This window comes from Rhinopithecus roxellana, chromosome 19 (assembly GCF_007565055.1).
Source record: "Rhinopithecus roxellana isolate Shanxi Qingling chromosome 19, ASM756505v1, whole genome shotgun sequence".
Taxonomy (NCBI): Eukaryota; Metazoa; Chordata; class Mammalia; order Primates; family Cercopithecidae; genus Rhinopithecus; species Rhinopithecus roxellana.
In genome coordinates, this window is record NC_044567.1 from 69,013,585 (window position 1) to 69,036,087 (window position 22,503).

Sequence of the window (22,503 nt, forward strand, 5' to 3'; positions counted from 1 at the left end):
TCTGACCATGCCAGGCACTGAGCCCAATGCCTGGGAAGAGCCAGCAATGTGGGGGGATCCATTTTGGGGTGCAGGCCCCAACATATCCAACCTGACAGCAGAAGGTCCCCTGGATCAAGCACCCTGCTGGCTGAGAGCAACGTGGGGAATGGCGCACATGGCGCGGGTCCTGCTGGGGCACGTCCCCCAACCCAAGCCCAGGGCAAGTCCCCATCTGCCATGGTAGGCAGGCCCTGGAGCTCTCCAGGGAGAAGCATGCCTGCTGTTCCCTCATTAGGCTCTTTTCCAGGGTGGCACGTGAGGCTGTTTGCCTGCTCAGAAGTGGCTTAACCAAGGAGATTCCGGAGCTGCAGTGGCTTTGGGTCTGGGAGATCCCAGGCAGGGAGGACCCTGCTACCATCACACACCCCTGCCCAGTGTCTCATCACCCTTGACTGGTGGCTCAATCCAGGGTCATGGTGACCAGCCCACATTGTGTCTCCTCTGCCCTCTCACCCACCCCCTCTTCAAGCAGTCTCTGGCCTTCCTTGAACATCTCCTGGGTCAGGGAGTGAGCTCCCTCTCAAGATCCCTGTCTAACCTTGGGCAGCCCTAGGGGCAGCAAGTTCTTCCCATCTGGTGCCAACATCTGCCTCCCCTGCCAGTCGTAGACCCTGCATCAACCAGCTTACTCCCTCTGCCTCAAAACAGCCCTTCAGAAACAGAGAGATAGGGAGCAGTAGTCATTTCCGCAGAGGACAGAGAGAACCCTAGGCCTTGGAGTTGTGCGAGTCTCAGCTGGTTGCACACCTCCGCTTCTGCTCTGGGGGGACCACTGTCTCCCAGGCCCTCCGAGACTAAATATCCAAGGCAAAGGGCTGGAGATCAACCCTGACCTGACTCGGACGTGGGTCCAGGCCCTGGCCCAACTTGCTTTGTGACATCCAACAAACCTTATGACCTCATTGAGCCTCAGTTTACCCGGCTGCATGCTGGGCTGTCACCACCATGGTGCCTGTGAGAGGCTGTAGGAGTCAGACTGACAAGACCCCCTGTAAACGGTAACGTGCGGGGTGACTATGGGAGAAAGGCAGCAAACAGGCGTCACCAAGCGCCCCCCCACTGCCTCCAGTCGGGCTCTTTGCAGGTGCTGCGGTATTCAGGTGTGCTCAGTTCTCCTGAGAGATGGAACCTGATGTAGTGATGAGAAAACTGGGTCCAGAGAAGCCAGGTGTCTTGCTCAGGGTCACACGGTGAGTCTGAGGCAGGGCAGGTATGGAGCCCTCCCCTCTGCTGGAGTTTGGGCTTTGGTGCCAGATGAACGATGGGTGTCAGCAGGGGCCTGAGGCCCAGGAGGAGCCCAGATGGGCCTGCAGGGGCCAGCCTGGTGAGCTCACTGTGGGGCGTGCACACACATCCCCAGCAGGCTCCAGACCGCCTCCATCACCCTGAATCTCCGCATCCCAGCAAGGCTGACTTCTGCTCCCTGGCAAACCTGGGTAATCTGTAGCCTGACTCTGTCCCCAGCTTGCTGTGTGACCCAGGGCAGGTCCCCTGCCTCTTCTCCAGGGGGTCCTCAGACCTAGGACAGGGATGGTGGTGCCAGCCTCGGAGGGTGGCAGGGGTGGGGCCGCCCAAAAGCGGGACATATGTCTGCATCAGCAGTGTGAGCAGCTGTGGCCAGGCACAGGCCCTGGCCTGACTCCCTCTTCTTGTTGCCCAGGGACAGGGAGGGGACTAGGTGTGAGAGAGGCCTGACAGTCACTGAGCCCCACTGGGGCCGGGCCCATATCACCTCATCCTGTCCTTCTGCATGCCCCACCTCACACCTTTACCCACCCAGGCTCCCTGCCCTGTTGGTGGTGCTTGGCTGGGCTGGGGGTAGGTAGGTTTACCCTGACCACTGAGGCCCCACCCTGAGCCAGGTCCAGCAGGTCACCTGCTGTGGGGACAGATATTGTCAGCTGACGGGAAGAGCACCTGGGTTTAGGCACTGGCCAAAGTCCACACCAGCCCAGGAATGCAGGGGAGGCCCCAGGGAGCCGCCACGCCAGCTGCTGCCCTTCCGGTCATTGACACATCAGGTTCATCTCAGCATCCCCAGGTATTACAAGGAGGGCAGAGTATAGCCGGCCCTGGCCTGGGAATGCACCGACACAGGGCCCCTAGGCTGAGCCCAGAACTGGGACTGCAACTGGAACTTCAGGGCAAGAGAGTCCCCTGGTCCTGGGCCTGAGGCTCCAGTAGTGGGGCCAGAGTGGGCACCCGTGAGAGGCTGGTGGCACGGGAGGGCTGTGCATTCTGTCAGGGCACCCTATCCCCACTGCTGCACTGTCTGACAGGCCCCAGTCTCTCTTCTTGCTCCCAGGTGATAGCTGTGGTCATGGACATGTTCACCGACGTGGACATCTTCAAGGACCTGCTGGACGCCGGCTTCAAGAGGAAAGTGGCCGTGTACATCATTGTGGATGAGAGTAACGTCAAGTACTTCCTGCACATGTGTGAGCGGGCCCGAATGCACCTGGGACACCTCAAGGTGAGCAGGCTCCTCACTTGCCTGGGTGGCTGGAGGACAGGGGTCATTCAGTCTGTCAACAAACACTTGAAGTACCTGCCTGCCCAGGACGGAGTCCTGTGCCAAGCACTGAGAGTCCAGTAATTCTAGAGCCTCCTGCCAAGCAGTCACCTAGCCTCTGCTTGAATTCCCTGAGGGACAGGATACTCACTACCTCCAACATGGCAGAGATAAGATATGCCTTGATTAGGTGCTTGCTGACCAGGTGCTGGAGGCTCATGCCAAGTGCTGCATCCTGTTATTTCAGAGCAGCCCATGCCACATTGGTTATCTGTTTGCTTGCATACCTCTGGTGATAGTGTGCTCACTCCCTCCTCAGATAGCTCGTGGCCCTTCTAGAGAGCTTCAACTCCCAGAAAGAGCTTCAACTCCCAAGTCCTTTCTTGGGTTGAGCCAAAATCTGTCTCCTTAGAATGTCCATTTACTTGTTTTAGGATCTGACTCAGACGGAGGAAGCTCCCTGAGGCTGAAGTCAGGGAAAGCTTCCTCGATGGCCGCACAGTTGAAGTGAATTTGAGGCACAAGAGCAGAGGAGAAAGAACCTTTGGGGTGGGGGAAACCACGGAACAGAAGTGGATCAGAGAAGGCTGCCGATGGGGTCAGGGTGGGCTGTGGTTCAGCACTGCTTTGCTGTGTGTCCTTGGGCATGTCACCTCCCTTCTCTGGGCTACAGGATCTTATTGGTCCAACGTTCTTCTGCCCAGACACCCTGGCATTTGGTGTCTGGAGCGCTCCTTCTGCCAGCCATCGCTTGGCACCTGCTGTGTGCAGAGCACTTCCCTGAGAGCAGATCAGCGTGCGTGATGACGGTGAATACTTCTTTTGCATTGACGGTGCACCAGGCCCTGTCACAGGCACTTTGCATTGGTTAATTTAATCCTCACAACATCCTAGTGGGATAGGGAGTTGTTCCCATTTTGCAGATGAGGGAATAGAGCCACATACCCCGTGTCACTGCTAGTAAGTTAAAGATAGTGAGGTAGGGGCCAGCACCAGACCCTTGGGCTCAGCACTAGCATCTGACAGGTCAGAATTCTGCAGGTTTCAGGCTTGTGGTCCTAGGAGAAGGGGCACCACCAGTCTGGTTAACAAGGGGCCGGGCTCCATGACTATAATTTGTCAGCATTTGTCAAGCACGCCCACCCCCTCCCTCCAACCCCAACGCCTCCGGCTGAGTCCTTTCAAGTGGTTGTGAGCACTCCGTGGTGAGTCTCTAGCTCTTGGGACATTTTTAATGTGGTCTCCCTGGTGGATTGGCCCCAAGCCCCATGCCCACCTCACTCCCTGCCACGTAATTAGCGCAGGGAATTGATTCTGGTGGCAGACAGTTCATGCCCGAGAGAGCCACAGTGTGGAAAGGCCACTTTGGAAACCTGACTGCAGAAGGCCTGGCCCTGCCCGATGCCCAGGAAGAGACCCCAATGGGGCCCCACCAGCACCGTGCCCCTGCCCCAGGCCCAGCGAGTGCTTTGCTCTTCCCCCAGTGTGCAGACGCAGGCAGCGAGCAAGCCTATCTGTTTGGAGCAGGGACCCTAACCTGGGACCAGCTGCTCCAGAGACCTCGCCTTCCACCCAGTGCCCCCAGGCCCCTTCTCAGCAGAGAAGCCCTGGCTGCTCCTCTGCTTGCAGAATTCTGAGTTTCCAGGAAGTCGGAGGCAATGGGGCAGGTGGGGGGCCTGGAGTGCCTGGGACTGAAGGGGCCTTGAGGTCATTCAGATGAGGCTCCCACAACACAGATGGGGAAACTGAGGTCCGAGGGAGGCCATGCCTTGCCCAAAGCCATTCCCAACAATTTAGGGGTGGTGCCTAAAAGCCAGTAGTGAGAGATCAGCTCTGATAAGGAGGATGCAGATCCCTGGTACTCAAGCAGCAAATAATAAACAATAACTACAAATAATAATGCAGAGCATCAAAGGATGAACTTGATCCCTCATATTAATTTCTCTTATCCTTTTTATTGGCTCAGCCAATCTTCTAGGACTCCCACCCCACTCATTCACACCAACTGCTCAACTATCAATAAACCTAGGAATGGCCATCCCGCTATGGGCAGGGGAAGTAATCACTGGCTTCCGTTATAAAATCAAAGCCAACTGCCAGCGCAGCCTGCCCTGGTGCTGCCCGCATGGCTCACTGGCCATTGACCTGCCGTGGGACCTGGGCATGTGGTTCTACCTCTTGGGCCTCGAGTGCCCCATGGCCATAGTGATACCTCATGGGGCTGTGTGAGGGTGAAATGAAAGGAGATGGTGATTGTAAAGTGCTCTGTGTGCTGAGGAAAGTTATACAGCTGCTGGCAAGAACCATACATTCTAAACCCCAGGCCCTGGACTGGGGCAGGGGCTTGGGTATGAGGCCTGCCCTGTCCCACCCCCAGCCCTTCCGCTGGCTGTGACCAGCCAGGCAGGGGAGGGCAGCTGGCACTGCAGGTCCCTGGCCCAGCCTGCCCTGCTCGGCCATCTCGCTTCCCCAGGGAAGGTGGCAGGGTCTGTAGGGTGACGTATCTAGGAGCTAGACACCTCCATGGGAAAGTGTGCCCTGGCTTCCTCATTCTCGCCTCTGAGCTTGTCCTTCCACAGCCCCGAGCGGGTGGCCAGAGGCCCTGAGAGCCCAGCCCCAGCCAAGTGTCACCCTGTCGGAGGGCCTACCTTCCCCACCTACCTCCCTCGCCTTGGGCTAGCTGGGCCCAGACCTGTCCCAGGAGCACTTCCGTTGCCGATAATCCCTGGGCCTGCCTTCAGCTGCCGCCACCCTGCCCAGCTCTGCACCAACCTGCCCCAGCTCCTTCAGGCACAGGGTACAGGTTTTCTGGTAGGGTCATCCTTATGACCTTGGGGTGTCAGGTGCCAGTTTGGGGGTGATAGCAGGAGCCAGTCCTGAGCCCCAGCTGTGCCACTTGCATGGTAACCTTGGGCAGAGTCACTGAATCTTTCTAGGCCTCCATTGTCTTGTCTGCAAAATGGGGATATGGTCATGTATTTGTCGGGGCTGCTGTGAAGAGTGAAGGAGGCCATTCGTGTGGTGGGCCTTCAGTCATGAGCTGCCTTCCCATCCTGTCTTTGGCTGGGGACAGGCACAGCCCCACCGTGAGACGCAGCTCTGGTCTGAGTGCTAAGCGACTTTCTTTCCCTCTGCGCCAGGGTCTGGCCGTGGTTCACCCTGACTCAGCTCCTTCTTCCTGAGCTTGGAGCCCACACCAACACACTCTCGAAACTCTGCCCTGTTGCTTGGGCCGAGCCCACTCCTGGTCCCCAGGTGAGGCGGCAGCAGCGTGCACCAGTGTCTCCCCAAGTGTGGAGCTCCCAGCCATTCCTGAGCACCTCAGCCAGTCGCCCTGGCTGGCCCCTGATGGCCTTCCAGGTGGGAGTACGGAAATGATTACCCCAAATGACAAATGGGGAGCAGGCCTTGGGAAGAGGACCAGACCTTTTACTGCCATCCCCTAGGGTCACAAGATCAGGCCGCATGACTTGGCTGCTTTTGGGGGTGATACTGGGTGTGGGGGGATGCTCCCGGGCTAACAGGAGACAGGCTGGGCCTGAGGTTCCCAGCTTAGGACAGACAAGAGCCATGAGACGCCTGGGCCGTCTGAAAAGCTAGTTGGCTTCGTACAGCCAAACTGGAAAAACTAGCAGCCCCTGGGCAAAGGCCAGACCTGTTTCCCGTTTCTGATGAACAAAGAAACATCAGCTGGGATGGCCATGGGAAGGCACGCGGTGAGGACGTGAGGATCATTGCCGCTCAGGCCTCACGCTGGACACGCCCGACGCAGCCCTTACGCTGCCCGGGTTCCCCCGGTCCCCGGGGATGCCTGGGTCTTGCTGTCTCTACTTGGGCCTGGGTCTGTGATGGATTCACGGTATAAGGCAGGGGTTCTCGAACGGGGGTATTCACTCTGCCGAGGGACATTGGGCATTTTTAACTGTCATACCTAAGGGGTACTACCAGCATTGAGTGGCCAAGGATGTTAAACATCCTACACTGCTGGGGACAGGTCCCACACAAAAGGGGACGTGTATCAGTTGCACAGAGGCTGAGCAGCCCTGGCCTAGGGGAGAGAGGAGCCCCTCAGACCAGGGCCTTGGAGCTAGGCTGGCCCTGCCCCTTCATGCCGTCACATACTTTGGGCCAAATGTGGTTCACAAAGGGCCCACCACCCCAACTTCACAACAGCCTGGAGAAGGCCAGGGTGAGTGTTGACCGCCCTTCCCCACCCTCCACAGAGATCGAGACAGGCCCTGTAGAGGAGAGGGGAGGCTGCTGGGGGCCAGCACCTCAGGCAGCCAGGCTCCCGCCGCCATGTTCGGCTCTGTTCCTTGCATTCCTCACACTAGGTCTGGCCTGGCCTCAATGTTCCCAGCTCAGACCTGGTCAGGATGCATCTCTGGGCCTCCCCACTCCTCTGCTGGGCCAGGAGATGCCGACAGGGCCCTGAGGAGGTGGGTGATGAAGAAACCCTGTCCTCAGTCCCGGCCCAGCCCAGGGCTACTGGGAGACAGTGGGCAGGTCACTTCCCCTCCCTGAGCCCACCAACCACCCACCCCATATGGCTGACAGTCTTGGCCTCCCTGGGGAGTCCGTGCCTTCCTGAATGTTTTGTGGTCCTCTGTGTTGGTCCCCCACAGCCCACTGTGCCACTTCCAGTTCATGGGGCACCCACTGGGAGCCAGACACTTTCCCTGGGTGGACCCCACCTATACTGTGGCTCTATTCAGTCCTCACAGCAGACTTGCAGCACAAGGATGAGTAGGCCCTTTCATAGATGAGAAAACTGAGGCATGGAAAGAATGGCCTTGGTTGGCGTCCATTTGGTGCTAGGACTGGAGCCTGTTTGACTGGAGCTCAGGAATGCCTAGACCCTAGACCCACTCTGCTCCAGGGACACCTGGGCTCAGCCCCCTCTGCGTCCCACCAGCGGGTTTGGTACAGTTGGATCACGTGTCCTTTAAGCACATGTGGCCTAGAGGCCTGCGGGGATTGGGGGCAGGGTGCTGTAGTTTGCCCCAGCCCTGGAGTCCCCGCCTTGCCACCCTCTGAGAGCAGATGAAGCACCGCTTGGCCATCCTCTCCTGCCCTGACTCGCCCTTGACGTCCTCTCTTACGTATGAGGAAACTGAGGTCCCAGAGGGTCCAAAGACTTGCCCAGGGCACCCCTCTTGGGTCAGCCCCGGCGTCCCTCCACCCATTTGCTGTTCTCTGCCGGGGGTGTCCCAGGAGCTCAGAGACAATGTGGCTTTGTGGGATCCTCCACCTCTGCACACGCGAGCCCAGAGTCTTGAGACGTTACCTCATCCAGGCCAGGCCCGGTGGGGTGGGGCCCATCCAGGCACAAGCTGGGGAGCAGGTCACGAGGCAGGAGGTGGGGGGCTCTGCTGCAGGCCCCCACCTGCTGCTGAGCCCCAGGTAGAACGGGCCTAAGAGTTGGAGGCCCGCCCTGCTGTGTGCTAAGGGAGACTAAGGCCCAGCAACGGCCCAGGACTTGCTTCGAGTCACACAGCGAGTCAGCAGCCCAGCCAAGGTCTGCGCCTCACATGGAGGCTGAGTCACTCTGAGATGGAAGTGGTGACTTTCTGAGCCCTCATCAGGACAAGGTTTGGAATGGGTGGGGACAGACACTGTCCAGAGGGGTCCTGATGCTGGTGGCCAATTTTCCAAGCTAAGGAGGGGCCTGTGGCTGGGCCAGGAGCCTGCAGGAGGCGATGGAGCTGGGCTTGGTTGGGCTCAGTGACAGGGAAGGCCTTGTACCACCTCCAGGATCTTTGTCTGACTTCTCAACCCTGAGCGTGCTCCGTGTTGGGTACAAAGTCACGAGTGCTAATTGTCCTGGGCCGTGGCCAGCTTCCTGCTGAGCTGGCTGTGTGCAGACCTGCAGCCTGCGGGGCGGGGTGGGGGCCGGCGAGGGCGGCCCAGAGCAGAGCTTATCTGCCTTCTACACTGGGCCCTATGACAAGGTGATCGTTTATCCCACGGGTGGGCATCAGACAGGGACTCACCCACGGCCCACACCTGCCCGCCTCTGTGGTTGCTGGCCTGGGGCCACCCCAGCCCTAGGGGTCTGGGACACGGAAAGGACTGGCGGGGCAGGAGGCTGGATGGCATGGCGGGCGGCTCTGCTCTCTCAGGCTCCCCTCCTCTCCCATAGCATTCACTTCACACACCCACTCCCTGATGCCAGAACTGCTCCTGAGATGCACACCCAACCCCATCGCTTTTGCTCTAAATCCTCCCATGGCTCCCTCTTGGCCCCAGGGCCAAGCTCAGGCCCTTAAGAAGGTGCAGGAGCCTGCCCCTGCTCGCTCTGCAGGCTCCGTCACCCACCCCTCCTCCCCTGAGGTGCTCTGGTATAAAGGGCCTCTCATGCCTGGCCTTTGAGTCCCTTCCCTGGAATGCTTCCCCACCTCCCCCTGTGACCCATGTCATCCTTTCCTGGGAGCCTCCCGGCCAGCCCTTCACACTTCGGGCTACTCCTCAGCAATCCCGGGCATTCAGCTCGTTTTCGTTTACCCCACTGCCTCCCCTTCACCTCCCAGGGGGGATCCTCATCACAGGCATCTCTGTCTGCAGCTGGGGGCCTCGGCAGGGGCTGATGACTGTGTGAATGAGTGGGGTGAATAAGCTGGGGCCAGTGAGTGGGTGAGGGGACAGACCAGTAAGTCACAGCTCAGCCTGACAAAGAACATGTCATAGCCGAGAGCCAGCAGCCGGCACAGAGCCCCTCGGGAGGGAGTGAGCCTCCCATCACAGGAGGCATGCAGGCAGACCAGTCAGGAATCCCTGGAGTTGGTGTTAAAACTAGATTCCCCGCCTGACCGCAGGTCTCCTGAGTCAGACCCTCAGGGCACCCAGGAGCATTTCTTACAAACTGCCCTGGACACGGGCCAGATGAGCCCCAGATCCCCTTTACACCTGAGATTCTACTCAGGGATGCCCTTGGCCATCCTCAACACCTGGGTTTCAGCCAGGCTCGCCCTGCCCTTCCTGGGGTCTGCCGTGGCCAGCACCAGCCTTTACCATGTGCTCCTCCCTCACAGCAGGCCCTGCTACCAGGGGAAGGGAAGTCAGCACCTGGAACTTGCAACACACAGGCCCTTGGCAGCTCCAGAGACTCCACACTGGGACAGAGGGCTCTTGTGTGGCCAGGGTCCAGGAAAAGGCTGGTGACAGCCTGGCCTTGGAGCTGAGGCAGTTGAGGGACCCGCTGTGCTCCTAATGCCCAAGGAGCCCTCTTCTTCTTGGGTCGCATCTCCCTTTGCCACAGTCTCTTGAGGGCGTTCCTGGTCTGCTCCTGGGCCAAACAGTGTAAGCCGGCACTGAATTGAATCTCTGACCATTTACAGGACCTGGCCTGGGTGCTGGGTGGTGTCTTGGCCATGGGGAAGGAGAAAGGTTTGCTGTGAGTCCTGCCTTCAGAGCAGAGCCCAGCAGAGACTGGGGTGTTGAGAAGCACAGGGGAGCGGCCTGGTAGGGCCACGCACCCTGGAGGGCCACAGACTTATTGGAGTGTAAGGCCCAGATTCTGAAGGGCAGGCCCCCTTCCTGCCCTCCTCTGGCTGCATTACCCCCTAGCCATGCACGAGACACTTCTAAAACATGTGCACATCACCCTCCTGCTCAGGACTCCACCACAGCATCCACTACCCATGGCAGCATTTCCCAAACTGGCTGGCTGTGCAAGCCTTTTCCTGCCTGATGCTGCTCTTCAGACACCTTTGGGGCCAAAGCTCAGACCATCTAATCCCACCCGCTTTGTACCAGTGCCTGCCCCCTCTGCAGCTTCACGGCTCAGCAACTCCCTCCTTACCCTGGGCCCTGCAGTCCCAGACACACCAGCTCCTTTCTCTAGGCCTTGTAGCCTCTTCCTTCCCCCTCCTGACTACCCCAAAGTCCCCTTTGAGCCCTGGGCAGCTGCCGTCCTCCCCTCGCCCTGTGTGGTCAGGGCTGCAGTCATGTAATTCTGTCTCTTGGTTCCCAACACAGAATCTCAGAGTGCGGAGCAGCGGGGGAACCGAGTTCTTCACGCGGTCGGCAACCAAGTTCAAGGGTGCTCTGGCCCAGAAGTTCATGTTTGTGGATGGAGACCGGGCTGTGTGCGGCTCCTACAGGTGACTCTCCAGCTTTCAGGGAAGTTGTGGGAGAGGTACCTCTGGTTCCCAACTGGCTTCTGTCCTTAATGCTAACTTACGACACCCTGGTTATTCCAGTTCATTGATCCCAAGGCTGCTGTGTGTGCAGGGCTGGAGCATACCTGCCTATCTGTCTCTGGAGTCAGGCAGAGAAGGGCTTTGTCTGAGGACACTGTTGTTCCAGCTTGGAGATGTCACCGGCCTGGAGGTGGGGTGTGGCTAGGATGTGCCTCTGCAGCGTATGGGGATCACTCTGAGAGCTGTCCTCAGGGATGGGACCAGCTGTGTGGGCACCACCACATGCGGCATGGGGTGGGCACTGCCCATGGTTACATGGGGGTTGGTGGCAGCATAGACACATGGCAGCAGTGGCCACCACGTGCGGCACCCCCCATGGTGTCCAGGGCCTTTCTGAGCTGCTTAGTGAATCCTGTACCAGCCTGAGAGGAGCACAGTGCCGTGCCATTTGCAGAGGTGGGAACAGGCTTGGTGCCACCAATTTGCTTGACATCCCAGACTCAGTCTGACCCCACAGCATGCACCTGCTCTCTGCCCCCATTCACTTCTCGATCCCAGGGCCCTGTGGCCACAGTCTGAGACTCAGCAGCTGCGGGTGCACAGGGGCTGCTGGGGGAAGCAGGGTCGTGTGCCTGACCAGCGCCCCCTCCCTCTGTTGCAGCTTCACGTGGTCGGCCGCGCGGACGGACCGGAATGTGATCTCCGTGCTGTCTGGCCAGGTGGTGGAGATGTTTGACCGGCAGTTCCAGGAGCTGTACCTCATGTCACACAGTGTGAGCCTCAAGGGCATCCCTATGGAGAAGGAGCCGGAGCCAGAGCCTATCGTGCTGCCCTCTGTGGTCCCCCTGGTGCCCGCAGGCTCTGTGGCCAAGAAGCTTGTCAACCCCAAGTACGCACTGGTCAAGGCCAAGAGCGTTGATGAGATTGCCAAGATCTCCTCTGAGAATCAGGAGGCCAAGAAGCCCCTGGGGCTGAAGGGCCCAGCGCTGGCCGAGCATCCAGGGGACATCCCCGAGCTGCTGCCACCCATCCACCCAGGACTGCTCCACCTGGAGAGGGCCAACATGTTTGAGTACCTGCCCACGTGGGTGGAGCCAGACCCGGAGCCTGGCAGCGACATCCTGGGCTACATCAATATCATCGACCCCAACATCTGGAACCCCCAGCCCAGCCAGATGAACCGCATCAAGATCCGTGACACCTCCCAGGCCAGCGCCCAGCACCAGCTGTGGAAGCAGAGCCAGGACAGCAGGCCCCGTCCAGAACCTTGCCCTCCCCTAGAGCCCAGTGCCCCCCAGGACGGTGTCCCAGCTGAGAATGGCCTCCCCCAGGGGGACCCTGAGCCACTGCCCCCTGTGCCCAAGCCCCGGACAGTCCTTGTGGCAGATGTACTAGCCCAGGACAGCAGTGGTACTGGCTGGGCCCTGGAGCTCCCCAAAGAGGAGGCGCCCCAGAATGGGACAGACCATAGGCTACCCAGGATGGCAGCCCCAGGCCACACCCCACTCCAGGGGCAGCTATCTGTGACCCAGGATGACCCCGACAGACTCGGGGTGGGGCTCCCCAATGGGCTGGATGGGGCGGAAGAAGAAGATGATGACGACTACATAACCCTCAGTGACCAGGACAGCCGCTCAGGCAGCTCCGGCCGTGGGCCTGGCCCCCGACGGCCCTCAGTGGCCTCCTCTGTGTCAGAGGAGTACTATGAGGTGAGAGAGCACTCAGTCCCTCTCCGGAGGCGCCACTCAGAGCAAGTGGCCAACGGGCCAACCCCACCACCACGCCGGCAGCTGAGTGCCCCCCATATAACCCGAGGGACCTTTGCTGGACCCCAGGGTGGCTCCCCGTGGGCCCAGAGTCGGGGGAGAGAAGAAGCAGATGTGTCGAGGAGGATGCAGGCCCAGCGCTCCCCAGACAAGGAGGCACAGGTGAGTCAGGGTCCCTGCACATCAGGGGTCATGAGTCCCTCCCTGCCAGCCACCAAGGAGCCTGGGCTGCTGTCTTCTGGGCTACCGTGTGCCTGAGTCTGATGACTTCAATTCCCTTGTTACAGATGGGGAAACTGATGAATAGGCAGGGGTGGGAACCATCCAGGGCCGTATGGAAGGCCATCATTAATGCTGGAGACTCTTGGTCCCAGAGTCCTGAAAAGGCAACCTAAGGAAATGCACGTTTCCCCACCCATAGGTCTCCAATGCCTGTAGTTAGAGGATCTTGATGGCACCTTCCAGGTGGGTGACACAGTCCCTAGTTTGCAGATGAGGAGACGGTGGGGCACAGGGACATTCATTTACAGCCTTGAGGTCATGCAGCAGTAAGTGATACCTGTCCAGACCTTGTACCAAGCCACATCCATGTTAATCCCTTTGATTGTGGCCCTGAAGACCACTCTTCCCCACTCCCCAGGTTGGGGAACAGTTCACATCTATCCTTTGCCTCTCCTCCTGGTGACCTTTGCAGGACAAGGTCCCAGAACCCTGGGTGCCCTGCAGCCTGGGCTCAGTGCCCGGAGCCCGTCCTACCTGGGAACAGTGCGCGGCTGATCATGCCCGGCATGATGATCAGGCCCATGGGGAGCATCTTGAGGTAGCTGGCCAGGATGGAGCCCGCCTTGGCATGGTTCAGGTCTCGGGCTGACAGTGACCGCTGCACAATGACCTGGGGGTGGAGTGCGAGACGGAGTGAGTCCAAGCCTGAGGGACGCTTGTGTCAGGATTGGTCCTTGGTGGGCCTCAGGGAGTGGGCATGAGGCACGATGATGTCCCATTAGTCCCCGACCCGCCCAAAACAGCCACACTCAAAGCCCCAATACTGTCAGTAACCAACCAGGAGAGCTCACTTCAGCAGGCCAAGCAGCGCGAGCCGAGGTACGCTCATTCCCAGGGACTCAGTCCCATGACCTGCCAATAGGGGAGGTGTGGATCCTGCCCAGCCCACCACCCCTGGCAATTGTCAGGGCTGGAGGTGGGGTGGGGTAGTATGGGGACACCACCCCTACCCTCATCTCCTGGACCCTCATGACAGCAGCTGGTACATTCATGATGCCAGGAGCAGACATTGGCGCCAACTGTGTTTGCATGGCTGGCAGAGTTCAGGCGCTTTAAGACCTGGGGTTTGGCAAGCTTGCAGTTCAGTAGCAGAGGGAGGCTAGACGCTCCCTGAGGTCATCGGCCCTTCTGGGCGCCTTCAGCAAATCCTAACCAGGCCTTTCCAGATTTGCAGAATGGGAGGAGGGAGCAGTAATGTGGACCCATAATGTCTGAGATCCCTCCCAGCACTGATATTATGATTCTATTTCAAAAGAGTTACTTTTTAAACAGCTTTATTGAGATATTCACAGACCGTATAATTCACCCAGTCACAGTGTACACTCCCATGGTTTTTTTTTTTTTTTTTTTTTGTTGAGACGGAGTCTTGCTCTGTTGCCCGGGCTGGAGTGCAGTGGCCGGATCTCAGCTCACTGCAAGCTCCGCCTCCCAGGTTTATGCCATTCTCCTGCCTCAGCCTCCGGAGTAGCTGGGACTACAGGCGCCCGCCACCTTGCCCGGCTAGTTTTTTGTATTTTTAGTAGAGACGGGGTTTCACCTTGTTCGCCAGGATGGTCTCGATCTCCTGACCTCGTGATCCGCCCGTCTCGGCCTCCCAAAGTGCTGGGATTACAGGCTTGAGCCACTGCACCCGGCTACTCCCATGGTTTTTAGTATGTTCACAAAGCTGTACGACCTATGACTCTGAAACGTAAGTATTTTTCCTTTGCAGTTCCACAGTTTAAGTCACCACCTGCAACTCAGCAGTAGGAAGCCTCTGTGATTTTAACTTACTTTCCAAGCTTGCTAGTTTAACGGATAGCTCCCAGCATTTACCCCTAAGCTGTGGATGTCACGGAAACATTAATTACAGAGGCTAGGAGTGTCTGTGGGCTGCAGCCTCCGAACGCAGGGCAAGCTGCTGTCCTTCCTGCTTCTCTGCCAGCTTTCTGTGACTTGGGAGAAGTCCTTGCCTCAGATTGGGCCTCAGCTGTCCCATCTGGACAATGAGAGAGTTAGATGGTGGTTCTGTCTAGGTGCATGGGAGAGAAGCATTTCCCTAAGACCCTGCATGTCATTCTGCCATTGATGGGATATTTGCCTCTATGTTTCCATCTGTGCTTATGGCAGCTGGCCCTGGGATAGGTGCTGTCACCCTAGGTGGAGAAGCTGAGGCTCAGAATTTCCATGAGCTGTGAGGCCTGCCAGTCCCCCTGAATAGGGCAGGGGCTTTCCCCACCCCTGACTGTCAGATAGCAAGGCTGGCCCCCTCACTCAGATGTCAGCAGGCCACTGCTCACCCCCACCTCCCAGCACTCGTGTCCAGTCCCAGCCAGACCCTCTTCCCTGAGGAAGCTCTCACTCCCTGAGTGGCCATTTCACCTTGGACTCCTCGTCTGCAAAATGAGGAGAGTTGTTGCAACGACTTAAGTGAGGCTGCTAGTGTAGCTGGCCAAGCCTGTCCCTGGCTCCTCAAGGGCCTCTGTTGAATATGAGTTCCCTTTCTCAGTGAGTACGTTTTGGGGTGTGGCCATTGGAGTCAGCACGCTGCCCACGAAAGCTGTGGCTGCTGTTATGACTGAGGCGGCTGCTGCTGACTAAGGGAGGGCACCCGGCCTGGAGCTGCAGCATCAGCAGGTGACAGAGCTGGCAGGACCCTGGGAGGCCTTCTGGTCTGTGCACCACCCTGTTTCACAGACAGGGACACCAAGGCCCAGGGAGGGGCAGGGGCAGAGCCCAGATGGGAGCCCAGACCAGGGCTCTGTCCACTGGACCCTCTGCCTTTGTTACTGGTTTTGTTTCTGGTTAGAAAAATGCCACCCATTTGTCATGGATGAGCCAGAAGATAGTGAACGGCTCACGCCTGTATCCCAGCACTTTGGGAGGCCAAGGTGGGTGGATTACTTGAGGTCAGGAGTTCAAGACCAGCCTGGCCAACATGGTGAAACCCGTTTCTACTAAAAATACAAAAATTGGCCGGGCGCAGTGGCTCATGCCTGTAATACCAGCATTTTGGGAGGCTGAGGCGGGTGAATCACGAGGTCAGGAGATCGAGACCAGCCTTGCCAACATGGTGAAACCCCGACTCTATTAAAAATACAAAAATTAGCTGGGCATGGTGGTGTGCGCCTGTAATCCCAGCTACTTGGGAGGCTGAGGCAGGAGAATTGCTTGAACCCAGGAGGTGGAGGTTGCAGTGGGCCGAGATGGCACCACTGTACTCCAGCCTGGGCAACAGAGCAAGACTCCATCTCAAAAAAAATAAAAAGCAAAACGCCCCTATGGTCTTGGCACACAGAACTGCTGCCTCCCTTCTGACTAGACCGTGGGTGTCTTCGAGGGCTACCCTGGCCCCACAGCAAAGTGGAGTCAGACCCCTAGGTGCCCCTAAAAGTCCCCAGTGTCAGTGAGAGCCACGCAGAGACCAGGAACCTCAAGCAGGACTAGTGCCTGGGCTTCTGGACCGAGGCCCCGCATCCAGCAGGCAGACCCAGCCCGAGGGGAGGAGGATAGGGAGGTAGGGCAGAGGCCAGACTACAGCCCGATGCTGGTTGGTGCCCTGAACCACCTGGGGTCAGCAGTGTCCCTCCTCCACCTCCCTGTGTGATCCTCTCTGGGCCTCGGGCTCCTTATCTGTGCAGTGGGGCCCGCCCAACCCTGACCCCAAGGCCAGGATGTGTGCAGATTCGTTTGGCTTTGATGGGAAAATCTCCTGACTGATGTTCCACCCAGAGACGCCCGTGCCATGCTAGGCCCATGCTGTGTTGGGAGGAGGTGGGATGTGGCAATTGTAAAGGGGCTCAGCCTAGCAGGGTACCACATGCCTACTGTGCCCTCCACGGCCAACCTTTCACCAGCCCCTGGCCCACTGGGGCTGGCTCTCAGCCCTCCCAGGAGAACTGGGCAGATGCGTCCTGTAAGCCCACGTGTTCCCTGGAGAGCCCTTCCATGAGGCATGGAGGATGTGAGCAGCTTGTGAGCACAGCATGCCGGAGTACAAGGGGCCCTGCTTGAGGACCACATGTTACAGATGGGGAAACTGAGGCCCAGCCTTCCAGAGCTTCTGATAGCTCCCAGCTGGGGTCCGTTCTTACTGTTGGAACCCAGGGAGGGTCTCTGGGCAGATTCTGATGGAGCCCGTGCTGCTTGAGAGAGGAAGAGCAGAGTTGGGAACCATGAAAAAGTCACTCCACTCTGAGTTCAGATTCGTTTCTGTCTTTGGCCTCAGTGCTCTGTCCTGTGAATGGAGCTGGCCAGGCCTACTCCCAGGGGAGGCCCCATGGGAAAGGCTTGTGTGAGCGCTGTCATCGTTCATTCCACAGAGGCTGGCTGTGGCTGCCTTGTCCTATGGTGGACCCCTGGGGCTGGGTCCAGAGGCATGGGCAGTCGTGGGGCCTGTGCGCACTGCTTCCCAGACCTTTTCCCATGCACATGCTCCCTGGAGCTGCCCACGGCCTTTGGGACAAGCAAAGCAAGGGCACCATCTGCTTCTGCCCAGAGACGGGAAGCAGTTCATCTGAGGTCACCTGGAGGGCTGGTGACAGGGTCTTGGGGGCAGGGCAAGAGTCACCACCTGCTCTCAACAGAAACTCCTGCATTGCTTTCGACAACCCCATTCAGCCCATTTCCAACCACGTCCAGGCTTGTGTCGAAATAGGGGAGGCTGGTGGGGGTGAGCTGGGAGGAAGCTGCCTTGCTACATCCACAAAGGGCAGGATTATTTCCATATTACAGACAGGGGAACTGAAGCATTGAGTGATTAAACCAACTGGCCTAGGCCCACTAGCTGGTGAATGGCAGAGCCAGGAGGCAAACCCGGGCCTGCTGGCTCCTGTGTGCCTGAACAGGGTCCTGTGCTGGGGCAGGGTTGGCCCTTCTTGCTCAGCCTCACTCTCTGCTCTCTCTCTTTCAGGCCCAGCAGTTTCATCATCACAGGGCCCCTGACTCAGGGACTAGGGATAAAGACAGCTTCCCAGGACCCCCTAGGTACCGCGCTGCTGTTGATGGCGTCCAGAGCTCTACCAGAAACGCGGGCCCAGCCGTGGCCGGCCCCCACCACTGGCAGGCCAAGGGAGGCCAGGTACCCCACCTGCTGCCGGATCCTGGCAGCTGCAAGACTGGCCCGAAATGCCCGCCCCTTGGCCGATGGCAAGGCCACCGAGGAGCATTCGAGTCCCTTCGGAATCCCATACTCCAAACTGTCTCAGTCGAAGCACCTAAAGGCCAGGACGGGTGGTAGCCAGTGGGCCTCATCTGATTCTAAACGGAGGGCTCAAGGCCCCCGGGACCGCAAAGACCCCTAGCAGCCTGTCCCAGCCTGTGGCCACACCTTCTGAGGCCCCAGCCCAGACTCATGATTCGGAGGGCAGAGACGGGCCACCCAGACCTACCAGAGCGCGCTGGGATGGCAGGAAGGTGGGATGGGCGGGAGACGTTGGCACTCACCTGGTCGGTGCACCAGTACCAGGTGGCCATGATGGTCAGGCCAAAGGTCATCCCGGTCCACGGCAGGTCCCCTGTGTGGGGGTCTCGAAACATGTGCATGGCGTCTGCACGCGGCAGGTGGCAGGTGGTGTTGGCAATGGTCCTGGAGGGAATGGCCCGGGCATAGGCTGCCTCCAGCTGCCCGTAACCGCCGATCTGGTCAAAAGCTGGAGGGGTCAGGGTGGGACAGGGACAATTTGGTGGTTGGGGGGCCCTGACTCCCCGGGCTCCCCCTTGCCTTCATCTCACAGGAAACTTCCTGATGCACCAAACTAGAGTTTTTTTCCACCTCATCTTTCCCAGTGTTTGGAAAGGTGTGAGGGTAGAGGGTTTTTTTTTTTTTTTTTAAAGGTGTATTTGAATGACTATTTTATTTGTATTTAAAATAATACTATTAAGTGAGCATTTTGCACATGGGCACCCCAGTGTCCTGCTGGCCCGGCAGGAGTCACTGTTGGACCTCTGGACACTCATCAGTCTTGGGCAAGAGGTTCTCAGCCAGGTTTCTGATTGTCGATTCAAGGAAGCAACAGTAATTTTTCTTGACATTTGAGGACCTTCCTGAGGCTTCTAAAGTGTTCATCCTGATCACCTGAAGGGTGTGATTTTAGCAGAGCTGAGAGTGGCTGGTGGTGACATGGCCCCAACCCCCTGAGGCACAGAGAAGAGGGAGACAGAGGTCCAGAGAGGGATGGGGCCTCCATCAAGACCACACAGCCCATCTGGTGGGCTCAAGCCGGGGCTTTTCCTCTCCAGTCCAGAACACCTCACTGTTCCTGTCTACCTCCGGGTCAGGGCCTGGTATGGCCAAGCCCTGGCCTGTCTGTGTCTGTCACTCCCCTCCCTTCCAGACTGGGCCTGGCTGCTGGGATCCCTCTCATGAGGTAGGTCCTAGGGACACTAGAGCCCCTGGTCTGAGAGGGAGAAGCCTGGATGTAGGAAACTAGTTTCCACCCCAGGCCCCACTCCATAGCCTTTTCCAAGTGGGACATGGAAGAGGCAGCCTGCTGCCTGGATGCTGGTCCCCCAGCATCACCGTTTCCATGGAGCTCAGGCCAGGCTCTGTATTCAGACCAAGGGTTCATGTGAGGCTCAGAGCAAATGAACAAGTGCCATTCAAGGGTTAGAAACTGATCAACCACAGGGTCCTAGTGTCTGAGTCTGGAAGAGTCTTCAGACATTTGTTCACTCTCTGCGGGATCCTCCTGGCTCTGCTTACATCCTTCCAGGAATGGTGAGCTCTGTCTCTCTCCTGGCAGCCCTCTGAGCTTCCTATCTGTTCCAGACTAGTATCGCCAATCTCTCCAAGCTCTCTTCTTTCCTCCTTGGCCTTTGTCCTGCAGGAGGTAGCATCACCTCTTGGGATTTTGTACATGCTTTTAAACAATTGGAGAAGCCGCCCAGGCAGTTTTGTGGTCTCCTGATTGTGTGCTTTCACACCCGCTTCCAGCCCCACCTCACCATCGAGCGCTGAGCCAATGTGGGTGTGGCTGGTCCTGAGTTCCTGAGTCAGCTCCTTGCCAGGGCCAGAGCTGGTAACAGCGGGGCAGTAGGGTGGGCAGCCTCTACCAGCCAGGGCAGTCACTGAGGGGCCAGCAGTGGGGCTGACTGCCTAGTGGCTCAACTTCCTGAACCCACCCACCCCCAGCGATGCTACCCAGAGCCCCAACAGCATGAATCCTGCAGAGTGCTGGGCAGTGCCAGACTCCATAGGGCTTGCTGTGGGGATAGCCCCGCCATGGCCACAGACCTTGTCCTCACCTTTGATTGTCAGGATGACAGCCCCCACCACCATGATGAGCGTCTGCAGGGCATCCGTGTAGATTACAGCAGCCAGGCCCCCTGCCAGTGGAAGCAAGGTTGCTGGAGGGGGCACTGGCCCCGGGGAGGAAGGACACAGGGAGGAACTTCTGGGGTTCCTGCTGGGGCCACTTCCTGGGCTGTTCCCTCAGGCCTGTAGGGAGAGGTGGCCTTCTGCCCCCTTTACACGTCCCCTGGGTGGATCTCCCTGCTGTGGGCGCCATACCTGCGATGGTGTACAGGGCCGTGATGCCGAGCGTGAGAATGGTGGAGAGGTAGAAGTTCCAGCCCAGGCAGATGTGCACAAACAGAGCCCCTGCATACAGGTCCAGCTGCGGAGGGAGAGAGCCTTGTGTGGGTGGCTGAAGTCGCTGTTAGACCCAGGGCTCCAGCAAGCCACTCCCTAGGTGACCTCAGGCAAGGCCCTCTCTGGGCCTCAGTGGCCTGTGGATGAGGAAGGGAGACCCCCACTCACCTATCTGCCTGCATCACGGGGGCCATTGTGAGGTTGGGGGAAGAACTGGCCATGGAGAAGCTGCAAGCTTGTGTGGATGTCAGGGGACATTACTGTTACTAATAAAGTCCAAAGTGGCCAATGCCCTTCCTGAAAGCAGCGTTATTATTGAATCTGGCCCCTTCCCCAGGAGATAAAGGGTGGAGCCCTGTCCCCTCGGTTCCCAGGGGGACCTTGATGAGGAGTTTGTGAGGAGTCCGTGAAGACCAGTAGGCCTCAGGAAAAGTGTGTACTGGGCGGGCCAGGAAACAGAGGGTCAGCCTTGCTTCCTGCCCCACCCCCCGGTGGGTTTGGAACTGAAGCCTGGAGTGGCTCAGAGGCTGGGTCTCAGGCTGAAGGTGGTCTCCACACTGACTGAACACAGCCCCTGCCCTCACAGAACCTGGGACTGCTCCTCCTAAAGGCAGGAGTGTTAGCCTGGAGGCCAACCTCAGCCTGGCATGGGCCTCACAGACCAGAATCCCACCCTCCACCTGGCAGTGGGGGCCCAGAGAGGGAGGGCAGGACCCTGTTGTCTGGGACATGGGCTGGTAACAGGCATCATCTTGTTCCACCCCGAGTTCCTAAATCTACCATTCTGCTTTGACTCAGGAGATGCGAGGCCTCTGGGGCCAGGAGCTTCCTGAGAAGGCTGGAGACCTGCGCTTCCTAGGGTGGGGACACATCTGCACGAGGCCCAGGAAGTGCAGGCCCCAGGCCCCTTCGAGCTCCCCCAGGCAGGGATCACTGCCTCCCCCAGTCCCAGGGACACAGGGCCCGGGAGGGATAGGATCTGGCTCCAAAGCCTGTGCTTCCTGTACCTCTCCCTCCAGGCGCCTCTCAACCTGTCTTAGAGAGACCAGCCAGTTTGGAAACTGGCCAGGGGCTTTCAGTAGAACCTCGGCCCCTTCTTCTGGTCCTTATCTTTGGTTCTCTCTCTCTCTGTGTGTGTGTGTGTGTGTGTGTGTGTGTGTGTGTGTGTGTGCAGGAAGGGCAGGTGGTTCAGGGGAAGGTGTGGTGGGGGGTGGGGGCTTGATCTGCCTCCAGCCCAAGCAGAGAAGTGCAGAGGTGCTGAATATCAGAGCAGGATGGACTCTTCAAGCCCCTGCCCCATCAGACTAGAGGAGAAACTGAGGCCCCAGGAAGGGAAAGGACGTCCCCAAAGTCAGCCCCTAGTAGGTATCAGAGATCGGAGTTGCCAGGAGAGGGAAGGTCAAGAGGGACCAGGAGACTTCTAGAAGGCCCACTACAGCAGCCTGCAAGCTTCTGTCCTAAAGTCACTGCTCCAGACTCCTGCTGGACCCTGGATGCCTCTGGACAGAACCCGGGTCTGTGTGCCCGGCCTCTGGCTCTAGCCACGCCAGACATATGGCCCTTCATCCCATGCCCAGAACTTAGCTGCCTCCTGGTCTTTGCTCACCGGCTCACCAGATTCCCTCTGCCCTGGAACATTCCAGCCTCTGCTTCTCATCTTTCAAAACACAGCCGTGCCAGCCCCTCTGCTCCTTGAGTTTATTGTTCATGCACCCTCCCTCCTGCCTCCCTCCTTCCTGCCCTTCCTTCCACAGCAGCAGGCCCCTAAGACTGAAGAGAAGTCCCACAGGTGCAGGAATGGCAGGATCAAGGGTGTGGGGTGGGCCTTTCACTGCTGTCTCCCCTATAGACTGGACCCTACATGGCATCCAGTGAAGGTTTGCTGCTGCTGCTGCTAGAGGCCCAGTAGGTGTGCAGTTGCCTGCAACTCCCTGGCAGCCCCCGGGTGAGGAAGTCAGACATCACCTAGCCCTATCCAACCCCTCGTGCAGCCTGAGCACTCTTCTCTGTGGGCCCGGGCAAGCTTCAGCCTGACGGATGCCAAGAGCCACACAGCCCTGGCTCTGTGTCCCTGGTCTGCTGTGTCCCAGCTGCATGGCTTTGAGCAGGCCACTTTACCCCCTGAACCTCAGTGCCCCTGATCTGTGACATGGGGAAGTGGGTGTGGAGCACACATAGCCAGCCACCCAG

General features: G+C 58.6%; 2 protein-coding genes across 2 annotated transcripts in view; one reads left to right on the forward strand and one right to left on the reverse strand.

The window, feature by feature from the left end:
- SLC5A10 (solute carrier family 5 member 10) overlaps positions 1-13,280 on the reverse strand; it is a 45,539-nt gene extending 32,259 nt beyond the window's left edge. The window contains exon 1 of the mRNA XM_030922824.1: positions 13,218-13,280. The gene's annotated coding sequence lies outside the window, so the exon portion shown is untranslated. The remainder of the gene's footprint in view (positions 1-13,217) is intronic.
- The window catches only part of FAM83G (family with sequence similarity 83 member G), a 35,368-nt gene extending 14,757 nt beyond the window's left edge, over positions 1-20,611 (forward strand). The window contains 5 exon segments of the mRNA XM_010354996.2: positions 2,348-2,515; positions 10,532-10,656; positions 11,357-12,623; positions 17,635-17,832; positions 17,834-20,611. Coding sequence (XP_010353298.1) covers positions 2,348-2,515; positions 10,532-10,656; positions 11,357-12,623; positions 17,635-17,832; positions 17,834-18,025 — 1,950 coding nt within the window. The 3' untranslated portion in view covers positions 18,026-20,611.
- The last annotated feature ends 1,892 nt before the right edge of the window (positions 20,612-22,503 follow it).